General features: G+C 34.0%; 3 protein-coding genes across 3 annotated transcripts; 2 read left to right on the forward strand and 1 right to left on the reverse strand.

The window, feature by feature from the left end:
* Window positions 1-792: 792 nt before the first annotated feature.
* LOC126664674 (guanine nucleotide-binding protein subunit gamma 1-like) lies at window positions 793-1584 on the reverse strand. The gene is made up of 4 exons (XM_050357180.1): window positions 1307-1584; window positions 1179-1231; window positions 1051-1095; window positions 793-969 (listed from the first exon to the last, which is right to left on the reverse strand). The coding sequence occupies exons 1-4, from the start codon at window positions 1481-1483 to the stop codon at window positions 894-896; spliced, it is 351 nt and encodes a 116-aa protein (XP_050213137.1). The 5' UTR covers window positions 1484-1584; the 3' UTR covers window positions 793-893.
* A 2981-nt stretch (window positions 1585-4565) lies between these two features.
* On the forward strand, window positions 4566-7228 carry LOC126666091 (uncharacterized). The gene is made up of 5 exons (XM_050359052.2): window positions 4566-4995; window positions 5113-5352; window positions 5632-5700; window positions 6122-6314; window positions 6698-7228. The coding sequence occupies exons 1-5, from the start codon at window positions 4657-4659 to the stop codon at window positions 7117-7119; spliced, it is 1263 nt and encodes a 420-aa protein (XP_050215009.1). The 5' UTR covers window positions 4566-4656; the 3' UTR covers window positions 7120-7228.
* Window positions 7229-7701: 473 nt separating this feature from the next.
* On the forward strand, window positions 7702-11004 carry LOC126673349 (uncharacterized). Its single transcript, XM_050367460.1, has 7 exons — window positions 7702-7762; window positions 8619-8925; window positions 8994-9300; window positions 9430-9475; window positions 9915-10000; window positions 10093-10151; window positions 10256-11004. Exons 1-7 carry the CDS (start codon window positions 7702-7704, stop codon window positions 10344-10346), a joined length of 957 nt encoding a protein of 318 aa, XP_050223417.1. The 3' UTR covers window positions 10347-11004.
* Window positions 11005-11950: the final 946 nt, after the last annotated feature.

Here is an 11950-nt window from a genome sequence, read left to right on the forward strand (position 1 = left end):
TTTATGGATTTGAGTAGGATTTTTAACGGATCAAATGGGTTAGGAAATCTGTTTTCTGTTAAAAAAAACACTTCTATTTAATAGACAGGTTGGACCAGCTGCTTGAACAGGTTTGATTGATTAAAGTGCTTATTAGTGGCCTGTTAGGTTCATCTGTCGGTTTGGGTTTTGGAACGTTGGGATTTGCCGTTTGCTCTGGATTCCAAATATTTTCTCCACGTGGTTAATGAAACAACAAACATTCTAGTGTAGCAATCACGCATGTTGTACCCTGTTTGATTTCTCTTAAAAGATAAAAAACGTGATTCAAATTCAATTGCTTTGAGTAAAATTTTGAATTTTGTGAATTATCAAACTGCTAGAATTGTAAAAGTTAGTCGATTTTTACAAGTTTAATTATTATTCATTTGTTTCTTTAAAACTATAACGATTAATGTATAAGATCTTATTATATTTTTTATTGTTCTAGAAAGTCTCTATATATATAGTTTTATTTAAATGATTCAATGGATAGTAAATCGGTTAAACCAAATGGCAGTACCGATTTGATAATTGATTTGGCTTTTGAAACACTGTTGTAGCCCACTGAGTGGTGTGGGAATGCTAATTTCTCCACTCTGGTGAACTGGTGATGTATGAGTTGGCTCTACTTAAAAAAAAAAAAAAGGGGTGTGTAAGAAAAGCTGGGAGGAGTTATGACATTATCTTAGTTGCAGGTAGGTTTGACCAAGGAGATTCCTTTATTTGTCAATTAGCTGAAAGTTGGATGTTGGTATAGGTGGGTCAATTAAATGAGCCGAAATTCTTGAATTCTGATATTGTACGCAAAATAAGTATAGAAAGTGAGAATAGTCGAATACATATAAAAAAAATACTCCTACTAGAAAGCATGTTTAAATCCAGCGTTTACGATTATTGTTGGCTCCTCTGAACCACCTGTCCCAGTTGACATCAATCGGTCCTTTACTCCTGCAATTATAACATCAACACCATCAGCCATGTATTGGCCACTGCCACCGGTTGCAACAGAGAATAACAGCGGTTACTTACAGTGGAAGCAATGGATCCGGAACGGATTCCGCATTTGAAATGAGTCTACATCCAGAGGGAAACAAAATTTTATTTAGCGAGGTCAACAGACATAAACTACTGCTGAAAAAGATAATAATGCTTCTTACTCTTTGCATACGATGGAGGATTCGCCTAACGTATCGAGTTGATCCAGTTCCTCCTACGCAATTTCAAGATTTGAATGATAAAATTTAATAATGATTGATAAAGAAAAATAAAGGAGAAAATAGAAAACCTGAAGGAAATTGATTTGGTTGTGGAGATGAGAAATTGAAGCTGCCAATCGATGCCTCCCTACGAAACCGTTATGGTCTGTTTTAGGAAAAAGAGGAGGAGTAGTTGACGGTGGCGATTGGTGTTGACGGCGATGATCATCCATCGGTATTGTTGTTGAACCTGATTCTGATTCCATATTGCTACAGCTAAAGATAACACACAGAGTGTCAAAAGAAAGAGAGAGAGTAAGCACGAGAATGAATGGATGATTAAAGAGAGTGGACCAAAAAGTATAAATATATGGTTTATTAGTGCTAATGTGGACAGTCAAAAGAAGGAGAGCAAAGGTAATTGCGTGACGCGGAGAACGACAACTGGGATTATTCGGGGCCCTTATCTAAACTAAAATGCTACCAAAATCACTTTTTCTATATTTTTTTCGATATTCATTATATTACAAATAAATTAAAAATAATATTAAAAATAATTGAATATTTAATATACTTAAAGTAAATTAAAATTTCATACTACTAATTTGAAGATAACTTTCTAATAGTTTTGATATAATTTCACTGGGTTGAACGTTCTATTTATATAAATACGACTTTAGTTTTTTCATAGCCGTCTCTCTTTTGAAAAACCTCTCAAACCCTAGTAAGTTTTCTTCTTCTTCGTTCATTGGGGGGGCGGGGGGGTTTAGCCATTTTTGGCCAAAAATCACCCCACCGATCTCTCAAATTTAGTTTTTTCATAGTTATTGAACAAAGTTTCTTTCTTGGCCAATTTTGGTCTAGATTTAGAAATTATTTTCTACAATAGTATTTTAATTGAGATTAGATCTAATCTAATCGAAATTAAGAGTAGTTTTTTTCATCTTTCAAGATGAAATTGTTTTTTCGGTGCAATCGACTTGGATTTCTGAAACAATTATAGGCAGCATCTTACGACGGATTTCATCAAGTACAGGTATGTTTTGCGTCAATATCGATGTTGTTGTTAATCTTCAAGAGAACAGATGTATCACAGAAGATGTGATCAGTCGTGCATTCGAAGTTAGACTTCCTTAGAACGTTCAATAAATCTAGATTTTATTATTAGATCTAGTTTTAGTCTACAAATTTGGGTGACCCTTGGGTGTTAGTTTAGCCCTAGTCGATGACTGTATTTTTACAGCTCTCATCATCTTTTCTAGAATAGTTGACTCAGTATGTTGAGAAACCGTTCATGTAATTTTCGTTATTATTAATGGAAATTTTAGCCTTTGTTAAAAAAAAAACGTTCTATTTATATTGATTTTATTCAACTTTAAAAGTTTTGTGATTGCCAAATTAAATTGTTGGGGTTGATTTGGTTAGATTTTTTATTTTTTTAATTAGAGGTATTTTAGTTATTTTTGGGATAAAAAAGTTTTATGATCGCCAAATTAAAAATCATAAAATCTACAGGCTGGAAATTAAATTTAAAAGCGTCAGTGTTAAAAAGCCAAAAGTCAGGGACGACGAATAAAATAAGCCAAAAACCCTGATACTAAAATAAGCACTGAAAGTGATATTTACTTTATAAAACACATGACATAATAGTAAACTTCTCTCTTTTATCTCTTAAATAGAAAATCCTAGCCGTCAAGAGTTTTTTTTTATTTTTCGCTTTGACTGTCGTCAATGGATTATTTTTACTGTTGGTGGTAGCCATTTCTTTTTTCATTGCTTTAGGATAAAATAAATAGCCGACTCTTTTTCATCTTTTTTGTTTTTGTTGGTAAATCTATCGACAAGGCGCATCAATTTTAATATGTATACAAATTAAGAATCAAAGATAGATCAAGACCTTTCAAGACTGAAGATGAAATCGTTTATAAGTCATATTAGTTTTTTTTGATATCTTTTATTACAGCGATTGTTTTTTTTATACGAAAGTTGTTTTCCTTTCTATATGAAAGGTTTGTTTGTCTTTTTTATGAAGAATTGGTGAGTTTTCTGCGAGACAAAGATGTATTGGATTTTTTTGGGATCGAGCAATTATGTAATTGAAAGACCCTATGTGGTATGGCTAACCGGTTTTTGAGTTGTGAATCGGAAAATTAATTTTTTTTAATGAAAATAAGAATTTAAAAGAGGTTAAGAATTTAGAGGATTGACACACAAGATTTAGAGTGGTTCGGATCACGAATAGATCCTACTCCACTACTCAAACAAAGTTTGAGATTTAGAATCCAATAAATGAGATTCACAAAGAGTTTTTTAAGCTAACTCAAAACTTAATATTTTTTAGCTAAGCACCAACTATGAGATTTTCCAAGCTAATCTCTAATTTACAAGGGTTGAGTTTTCTCAAATCTAAACTCTAACTCACACTTGATTTTCTAAGGCTAATCAAGAACCCACAATGATTTAGGAGTTTACAAAATGTAATTTAAAGTTATGTGTTTGTTGTTTCAAAGTTTGTAAATCATTAACCTTAAAATATTGCAAATGGATTTATATGTATACCCAAAGCAAACTACAAGCAAAGCATTAACAAACCAAAGTTACTTTGCAGAAAACAGCTCGGTCGGGCCCGCTACCCAGGATGCCGCACCCGCGACATTTGCTTTGTCAGCAAATCTTCAACGGCTTTGGACACGTGGCAACTTCTCACTGGGGCCAGCTAAAATATATTCGTTGGGCAACCAACGGTCATAAGTGTCGCGCCCGCTATCTTCTTGTCGCGCCCATAAAACCTCCAACGGTCGACTGAGGTTTTAACAGCATGAATGTCGCGCCCGCTACAAGATATGTCACGGCTTAAGTGTAGCGCCCACTACTCAATAGGTGTAGCGCCCGCGAAAACCTACTGGACAACATGAGGATCAAAAACTCGATTCTCGCTAAAAGGCTCCGAATTGACTTCCGATTGTTTCTATGAGTTCCTATACACTAATAAATGAGATTAGATGACTCATAGTTAGTTGTCAGAGTCAAAACAAAGGAGTTTGAAAGGATAAAGGTCCAACAATAATTTTTATTTTATTTTATAAGGCGATCTGCGAATCAAGATTTTACATCTTATTCCATGTCAGGTCATTGAAAATGGTTATATTCTTTCGAAATTCTTACACTTGTAACTGATTGATATTAATGGAAGATTATTTGATTGTCAAAATGAAAAAGCACTGGAATTCTTATAGATATGTCCAGATAGGTTATAGACTTAGAATATGGGCTTTGAATTGAGGTAAATAGTGTGGGCCTAAGCCTGAGACTTTTAGGGCTTCTTAATTCAAAAAAAAGAAGCAACAATAAAATTTTGCCCGTTTCTGGTAAATTAGTGAAAAGAACTGAAGAAGAAGAAGAAGAGATGAAGTAGGTGGTTAACGGCAGCGGACTGGAAATGATGCGGTATTTGCAGTTATCTTTATGGAGAGCTTCTTCACTTACCCTAATCAGTGCCCAAAGAAGCCTAGTCACTGCTTCTGCTAAAACTACCACTGCTACCAACAACAAAGATAAGAACAAGAAATTCAGTAAGAAAAAAGCTGAGCTATTATTAGCTGTTAAGAAGAGGGACAAAGAGAAGCGAAGGACGCGTTCCGATAAAGGATTTGACTTTCAAATCGACAATGACGATCATGTCCCTGTTATGCTCGGTGAAGTCCTTGATGTTTTCTCTTCCCTCACTCTCTCTTCCTTCGTCGACTGTACTCTCGGCGCCGCCGGCCATTCTTCCGCCGTAAGCTTCTTTCCTTTGTCTTGTTAATTACTTGGACCTAAATGTCAATTTCCTGTAACTTTAGGGTGCTAATGCTATTTTTAGGTAATTTATGGTTGTTTTTGTTGCTTGTTATAGATAATACAGGCTCATCCTGAGTTGGAGACTTATGTTGGGATGGATGTTGATCCGGTTGCACACGCCAAGGCTCGAGCTTGTATTGATGGTTTACTGCATTCTCATTCTTCTGGACTGAATGTACACACTGTTCTCAGGAATTTTAAGTATGTCAAATCTGTTCTTTCGGAGGTTGATCCAAATTTGTTGGATTCTGGAGTTGATGCTATTTTAATGGACCTTGGCATGTCTTCTATGCAGGTTTATTTTTGTCTAATACTATTCCGTTCTTTGCTTTCTCATAGTCATAAGCTAGCTAGCACGGACACAGACACGGTGAAATAGCAGTGTTATTTAAGGTTTCTATGTAAATAATGAAGTTTTGTGTCCGAAACTTCAGGTGTCCTAAATGTTCCCGAAACGGGACGTGTTGAATGAATGAAGTATCTGTGCTACCTAGCTCATAAGTTTTGTTTTAATACCCGATAGGAATTACATGTTGCTCTTTCGTGTTGATCACTTTCTGTTTCTGTTTTGTAGGTGAATAATCCTGAAAGAGGATTCAGTGTTCTTGCTAATGGACCTCTTGACATGCGGATGGATCCTCAGGTATGCTGCCACAATTTCCTTCAATGAGTAAGGCCTGTGTGTTTGTTACGAACAATGTTTCATTATGCATAGACTTTACTGGTGGTTTGATCTGATTACATTTTCTTAAACTTCTGAGCAAGTAAAATTTACCATTTAAAATAGAAATAAGTCTGACGTTCTGATTGCTGTTTTCTTTTCTGCCGTGCGTTATGCTGTATGGTGTTTGATTCTTTTTTTCTGTATGATTGGGAAATAATTATAGATGTCAAGTTAGCCATCCGTCTGCAGGCAATTTTTATCCTTATAACCTACTGATATTCAAAGGCCATACAATTTATCATTTTTCTCTCTTATCGTTTTTTGTTTATCTTAATTTTTTTTTCTGTTTCTGAATCAATGATTTTTATTGATTTAACTGACTTGAACAGGCATATGACAGGCAAGTTTGAAAGCAGAAGACATATTGAATACATGGCCTGATACTGAAGTGGGTAGAATCTTAAGGGAATACGGAGAAGAAAGAAATTGGCATTTGCTTCAGAAAAAGATTGTTCAAGCTCGTTTGCGAGGTGGTTTGCATTCCACTGGTGATCTGGTGGATATTATTCGCAGTATGAGTCATGTGACAAGAGGTAAAAGCTACATCCTTTGATAAATAAGCAATGCTAACATGGGTAACAAAGTTATTGACGCTTACCCTCTAGTTGGAATTGCCCCTTTGTGCAAAAGAAAAAAACAGCTTCTCTGCGCTAAAAATTGATGGATTCTGTGTAGTGGTGTGCATTCAGTTTGAACCAAACCGAATTTATAATGATGTAAAATTATCAAACCGAACTGAACCAGTCGGCTGTGTTGATTTTTTTTATTTGGTTCGATTTGTACTTAAACTGAACTGAAGTTTCTTTACGTCCATAACCGAATAGAACCAAACTTAAAAATTAACAAAAAAAATTTAATTGCCAAACCAAATTGAACCGAATTAAAGTTATGGATTTTGTGTATTAAACTTCTGCAGTAGGGAGGCAAGGTTGGATAAAGACGGCAACAAGGGTGTTTCAAGCTTTGAGGATAGCTGTTAATGATGAACTCGGAACACTAGAGAAAACCCTCCATGCTTGTTTCGACTGCCTCGCCCCTCGAGGAAGGCTTGCTGTCATCTCATTCCACAGTTTGGAAGATAGAATTGTCAAACAAACATTTCTGAAGATCATAGAAACTGATAAAGGAGTCGGGGATGCGGATGGGGAAGGGAGAGAAAGATGTGATTTAAGAAAGATTGAAGATGAGACTGATGCAAAAGAAATGTGGATTAAATCAACTGTACATGGTCTGAATGGAACTATCCTCACCAAGAGACCCATAACTCCATCAGAAGAGGAAGAAAAACTGAATCGCCGGAGTAGGAGTGCCAAACTCCGGGTGATTGAGAAAGTTTGATAATAGATGTTGTAACACCTAATTTGTTCATGGAAAAACCAATAAATTATGGATTTTTATTTTTTATTTGACCATATAAATCATGCATTATCCATGACTAAGTTTTCTACCTTAATTTGTATATCGATGGAGAAAAACTTACATAAATTATGTCTATTATGTTGTTCGTGGATAAGGTCAATAACATTTAACTATATCATTAAATATGTGAAAATTACAATTAATTAAGTTATATTACTGCCATCAGTTTAATGAATGATGTGGTCAAATATCTTTGATTAACGGGTGATGTGGATGACAAACTTGTGGGTAATTTGTGTGCATGAAGCTATAGTTCATTGCTAGCAAACACAATATAACACATCAGGCAGGCATTTGCGAGCAATTCCTGGAAATAATTTAATGATGTGGTCATATGGTTGTTGAATGAGCGAATTTTACCTGAAAACCGGTGCAGCAAATATTAATGAAGCACACAAGCCAATGAAAGTTATAAATAAATGAGATTCAAACAGCACATCTTCACATTGCACTTGGGCATAGTTTTGGGCACTTGAGATCTTACTATAAATCCCCAAACAAATGGAGATTCTCATATCACCACTCTGGTTGATCTGGTCTCAGCACTCTTTTAAGTCCGAAGGTAAAATCTACTCTCTGCTTCCTCAATTTTACCTTTCTAATAAGTATATCACAGTCGATTTACAATTTGTGCAGTACATTTTGATCATTGCGACTTTTTTATTTTGCCATTGTAGTCACTACCAAATTTGGTTGAAAGTTCAAAAATGATTTATGCTATTTAAATTATGGTTATTTGCATATTAAATCCTAACATTTCACTTTTTTTAGCAATTTAATCTCATTCTTTAAAAAGTTGCATCGCACATCTCGATTTTCGCGCTTCCACAATATGTAGCGTATAGTAGTTTTTCACTAAATATAAAGCTACATAATGTGTAAAAAAACGGCGCCATTTTATATAAAACAATGTCGAAAACATAAATGTGCCACATAATCCAAAAATGAGATTAAATTGTTACTATAAAAGTGAAATGTTGAGATTCTAATATGTAAATAACCGTTTAAATTATGTGTTTTATTACTATAAATAATGATGCAATTTAATCTAGTAATTATTATATTATTATGTCGCTCTATATTTTATTAATTTATCTAAAGTATATTTTTGTAATACTTTTTAAATTGGTGATATAGTCTTTAAAATTTAATATTCTCTCCATCCCGTTTAAAAAGAAACAAATGACTTCTACTTATAGATTAAGAAAGTATGAATAATTATAATCTTTTCTGATTTTAGCTTTATTAATGATGGTATTGTAATTTGTATATAAAGTAATAGTCGTTAATTTTAGAATGAGAATAGAGAGAAATTCATATAAGTTGACACAGAAAACACGATATAAACTTTTTAGATGGAACATGTGAGAGAGGGAGTAAATAATTTAGTAAATTCATAGACTGGCTAATTTGGACAGAGTGGCATTTTCCTATTGCTGTTTGTTTGGATATGCTAAGAAATGAAATCCTCTCAAAATGCCTAAATCTACCTAAAATAACATCTTTTTTCCTTTATCTCCAAATATGCTTGCTTTTTTTCACTATCTTCAAGCAAAGTTGGAGACTTTCTTGTGCTTCCTGTAATGGGTTTTCATTTTCTTACTTGCCAACTACTTTTTTTCAGCTGGGTTGGTTTATATTGACGATGATGGTAACAAGTGGCAATACATGGAGATTAACAACAGGACTCAACTGTCATTTCTCTGTCCTCACAACAACCACCAGGTTTGTCAGTCTCTGTGTTCTGTTTGGTTTGGTAATTCAGTTTGTTTTCTGATTTGAATGTGGTTTAGGACTGTAAATGTACGGATGCAAGTGCATAACTCCAAGAAAGCAAATTTATTTGCTGCCAAAAGGGAAAGGCTTCAGTTGCCAAGCAGTGATGATGGTTATCGTATCAGTGAATTTCTAAGCCATCCTTATGGCATTGAAGCTATGTTAAACACCAAGACTATGGACTATTTTGAACCCATTGATGCCAAGACGTATAGGTGCTTTTTGCCTAAGGTTCAACTGCTAAATTTTGAAGCTGCTCCTGTTCTTGACCTCAGAGTCACCCCAACACAAGAAGACTGTACTGTTGAGATGCTTTCTTGCAAGGTAATTCATTATGAAAAAATAATTTTTGTTGTTACTCTTAATTCTTCTGTAAACGTTTATGTGTCCTCAAGTTAATCTTTTTGAACATTTCTGAAATTCTTAAACTATGGTTACTGATTTAATATGCAGCTTCAAGGCTCAGAGATTATGGAGCGCCAAAATGAGTACTTTTCAGGTATTTAGATCATTGATCTTGTAAACTCTGCAGATTATGTAGTAGCTATAGGAAATTAGGAATAGTGTGGTGAAAAAATCTTTGTTTATAGCAATAATTTTCGGATGACATTGAGCAATAGGTATTAGTTAAATTCAGTTTTATTATGCATGATGCATTATAGCATCATTGAATCTTTATCTTAAATTTAATTTTTTCTTACAGTATCATAAAGCTTCTATTGAGATGTCCACTTCCCTTAAGCAAACAAAAAATGCATTTTACAGAATAGATTAGGTCCTTATTAAGACAGTTTCTTTTGTCGAATAAAGTTGTCGATTGATAGAGATTTCCTTGTATAGAATCCCTAGTTATGCATCCTCTAAAATTTGTATTCTTTGAATCAATGTGTCATAATTATGCACTGGAGTTTTTTAAAATGTTTGTTTTCAACTTGAAGCTCTCATGATGAATCGTGTGACTTGGAATACAACTGATTCTGAACCATTTTTAGAAGCTGACATGAAGTTGAAAGCCACCCTTGAGGTTGTTTCTAAAAAACGACTACAACTAAAGACTCTCGAATATTTGTCATTTTTGTAGTTAAAATAACTTCATATATGTCTTGTTATTTTCAGATTTACACAGCGCCCTTCACTTTGCTGCCAATATCTGCTGTTGAGGGTCCTGGAAATTTGTGAGTGATTATGGATTTTATAGAATTTATTTTATTTTTAAGTCTACAACCAGTATGTTGATTTTCATGCGAAGGTCTAATGGTGGAAGTGTGACAAAATACAGAATGATGCAAGCTCTAGTAGATAGGCTGATAAAATTGCTTCTGCAGCAACTACTGCAAGATTATTACAAATGGGAAAATCAGCAATTGTGAAAACTTTCTGTCAATTTTCTTCGGGACAGATTATATCCAGGTAGAATGTTTATACTTAGAACTATGTCGCATTTGATCGTTTTCTCTCCAATTTAGATTATGAATTTGATTCTCTTTTTAGAATTGAATCGAACCAGTTATTGGTATAAAAAACTTCAAGTGTCATTTACCTATGAAAATAACTTAGTTAAAGGGATAAAAGTGTTCATCTGCATGCTTGTATGTAAGGCAGTGGTAAATGCTTCTATTCTTTTCCGAACTAAATCTGCTCTAATGATGTACTTTCTGCAGCAAAGTCCTACAGTTGAATACTGAGTAAATAAATATTTAATTTTAGGACGAGCAATATCATATATATATATTGTGAAAATAAGGCAATGTGATAATTGGAGGGATAGGCGAAGTTGGAGCAGGAGGCAAAAGTTGAAGCAGGGATGTATCAAGTCTTCAGGATTGACTTAAAATTGCCTCGATGATAATTGAGTTGAGGTCGAGTTCGACCAACTTGAGTCAACTTTTTAATTGAGTTCGAACATTAAGATATTTGACTTGACAAGTTTGAGAGCCTAATCGAAATTCGATTGATTTAGTTTTTATCTTATGTATTTACAATACTATATAGAAATAAATTAACAAAGCATCATAAGTATTTATTGTTGCTAGGTGTGGATACGATTAAGAATATCCATTACATGAATCCTTTCGTCCGAATACATGTCGAGTTAATATTGAACTGGGAAATAACAAGCTTCGAATGTAATATATAACTGTTTCTGTAACTTATATTCCTGTAAGTTAATGCAATTGCTCTTTTATCATTGTACTCCACATCATTTTTCTGTAATTTCATTTAATAAAATAAGTTCGGTGTAATGACGATTAGATCTAATTTCTAAATACCAATATCTCCTATCACTGAAGCTCAATTTCTCCAACTGACTATATGGCCGCGCATAATGAGGTAGTGTGGCTATCAGGATCTATTCGTTCGGCTGGAATGATATGCTAATTCCCTCCTCGAAAGACTTTTGGAATTGCTGGCCTGAAAATACACGGGGAGTTGACGGCAAGAAATGGATGTGTAGGAACAATGTGGAGTTGACGGTGATCCCCTGGCACAAGGCCGATATTATAAGTACAACCTCTACTCCTAATGTGGTAGCTGAAATCATCAATTGTAGGGATATTGGTGAAAATAATAAAGATTGAGACACCATTGCTAATTTGACTAGCCTAATTATCAGGGGCAATGATGGTAGAAACATTGTAAATGCAAGTACCAATATATTTCAACAACTTGCGTTGATAGAAAACATTCAAAATGATAATTGCCTTTTATAGACAAATTATTGTAAAAAAATCCAAAATAATACTAGTATTTACCTTTTATAGACAAACCAAATGAAAAAAAAAAGATCAAACTGTCAATGTTGGTATCTTGTCACCTTTAAAAAAGAGAGTCCATTCTTGTTTATTGCTCATTGGACTTTAATTAAGTTAAATATATATGAATTTATTTTACATATAACGTCATTAAAATTGACGAAAAGCGGTGCATGAATAATGGCAAAAACAATCACATTATTAAATAAAAAGTTATGTCC

This window comes from Mercurialis annua, linkage group LG1-X, assembly GCF_937616625.2.
Source record: "Mercurialis annua linkage group LG1-X, ddMerAnnu1.2, whole genome shotgun sequence".
Lineage (NCBI taxonomy): Eukaryota > Viridiplantae > Streptophyta > Magnoliopsida > Malpighiales > Euphorbiaceae > Mercurialis > Mercurialis annua.

Coding starts and splice junctions, on each gene's coding strand:
- LOC126664674 (XM_050357180.1), bottom strand. CDS start 1,483: ATGGAATCAGAATCAGGTTCAACAACAATACCGATGGATGATCATCGC. Junction 1,096..1,178: donor TCCTCCATCGTATGCAAAGA/GTAAGAAGCATT, acceptor CTCTGGATGTAG/ACTCATTTCAAATGCGGAAT. Junction 970..1,050: donor CCGGATCCATTGCTTCCACT/GTAAGTAACCGC, acceptor TTATAATTGCAG/GAGTAAAGGACCGATTGATG.
- LOC126673349 (XM_050367460.1), top strand. CDS start 7,702: ATGGAGATTCTCATATCACCACTCTGGTTGATCTGGTCTCAGCACTCT. Junction 7,763..8,618: donor GCACTCTTTTAAGTCCGAAG/GTAAAATCTACT, acceptor TAATTTGGACAG/AGTGGCATTTTCCTATTGCT. Junction 10,152..10,255: donor GTTGAGGGTCCTGGAAATTT/GTGAGTGATTAT, acceptor GACAAAATACAG/AATGATGCAAGCTCTAGTAG.
- LOC126666091 (XM_050359052.2), top strand. CDS start 4,657: ATGATGCGGTATTTGCAGTTATCTTTATGGAGAGCTTCTTCACTTACC. Junction 5,701..6,121: donor ACATGCGGATGGATCCTCAG/GTATGCTGCCAC, acceptor GGCATATGACAG/GCAAGTTTGAAAGCAGAAGA. Junction 6,315..6,697: donor TATGAGTCATGTGACAAGAG/GTAAAAGCTACA, acceptor AAACTTCTGCAG/TAGGGAGGCAAGGTTGGATA.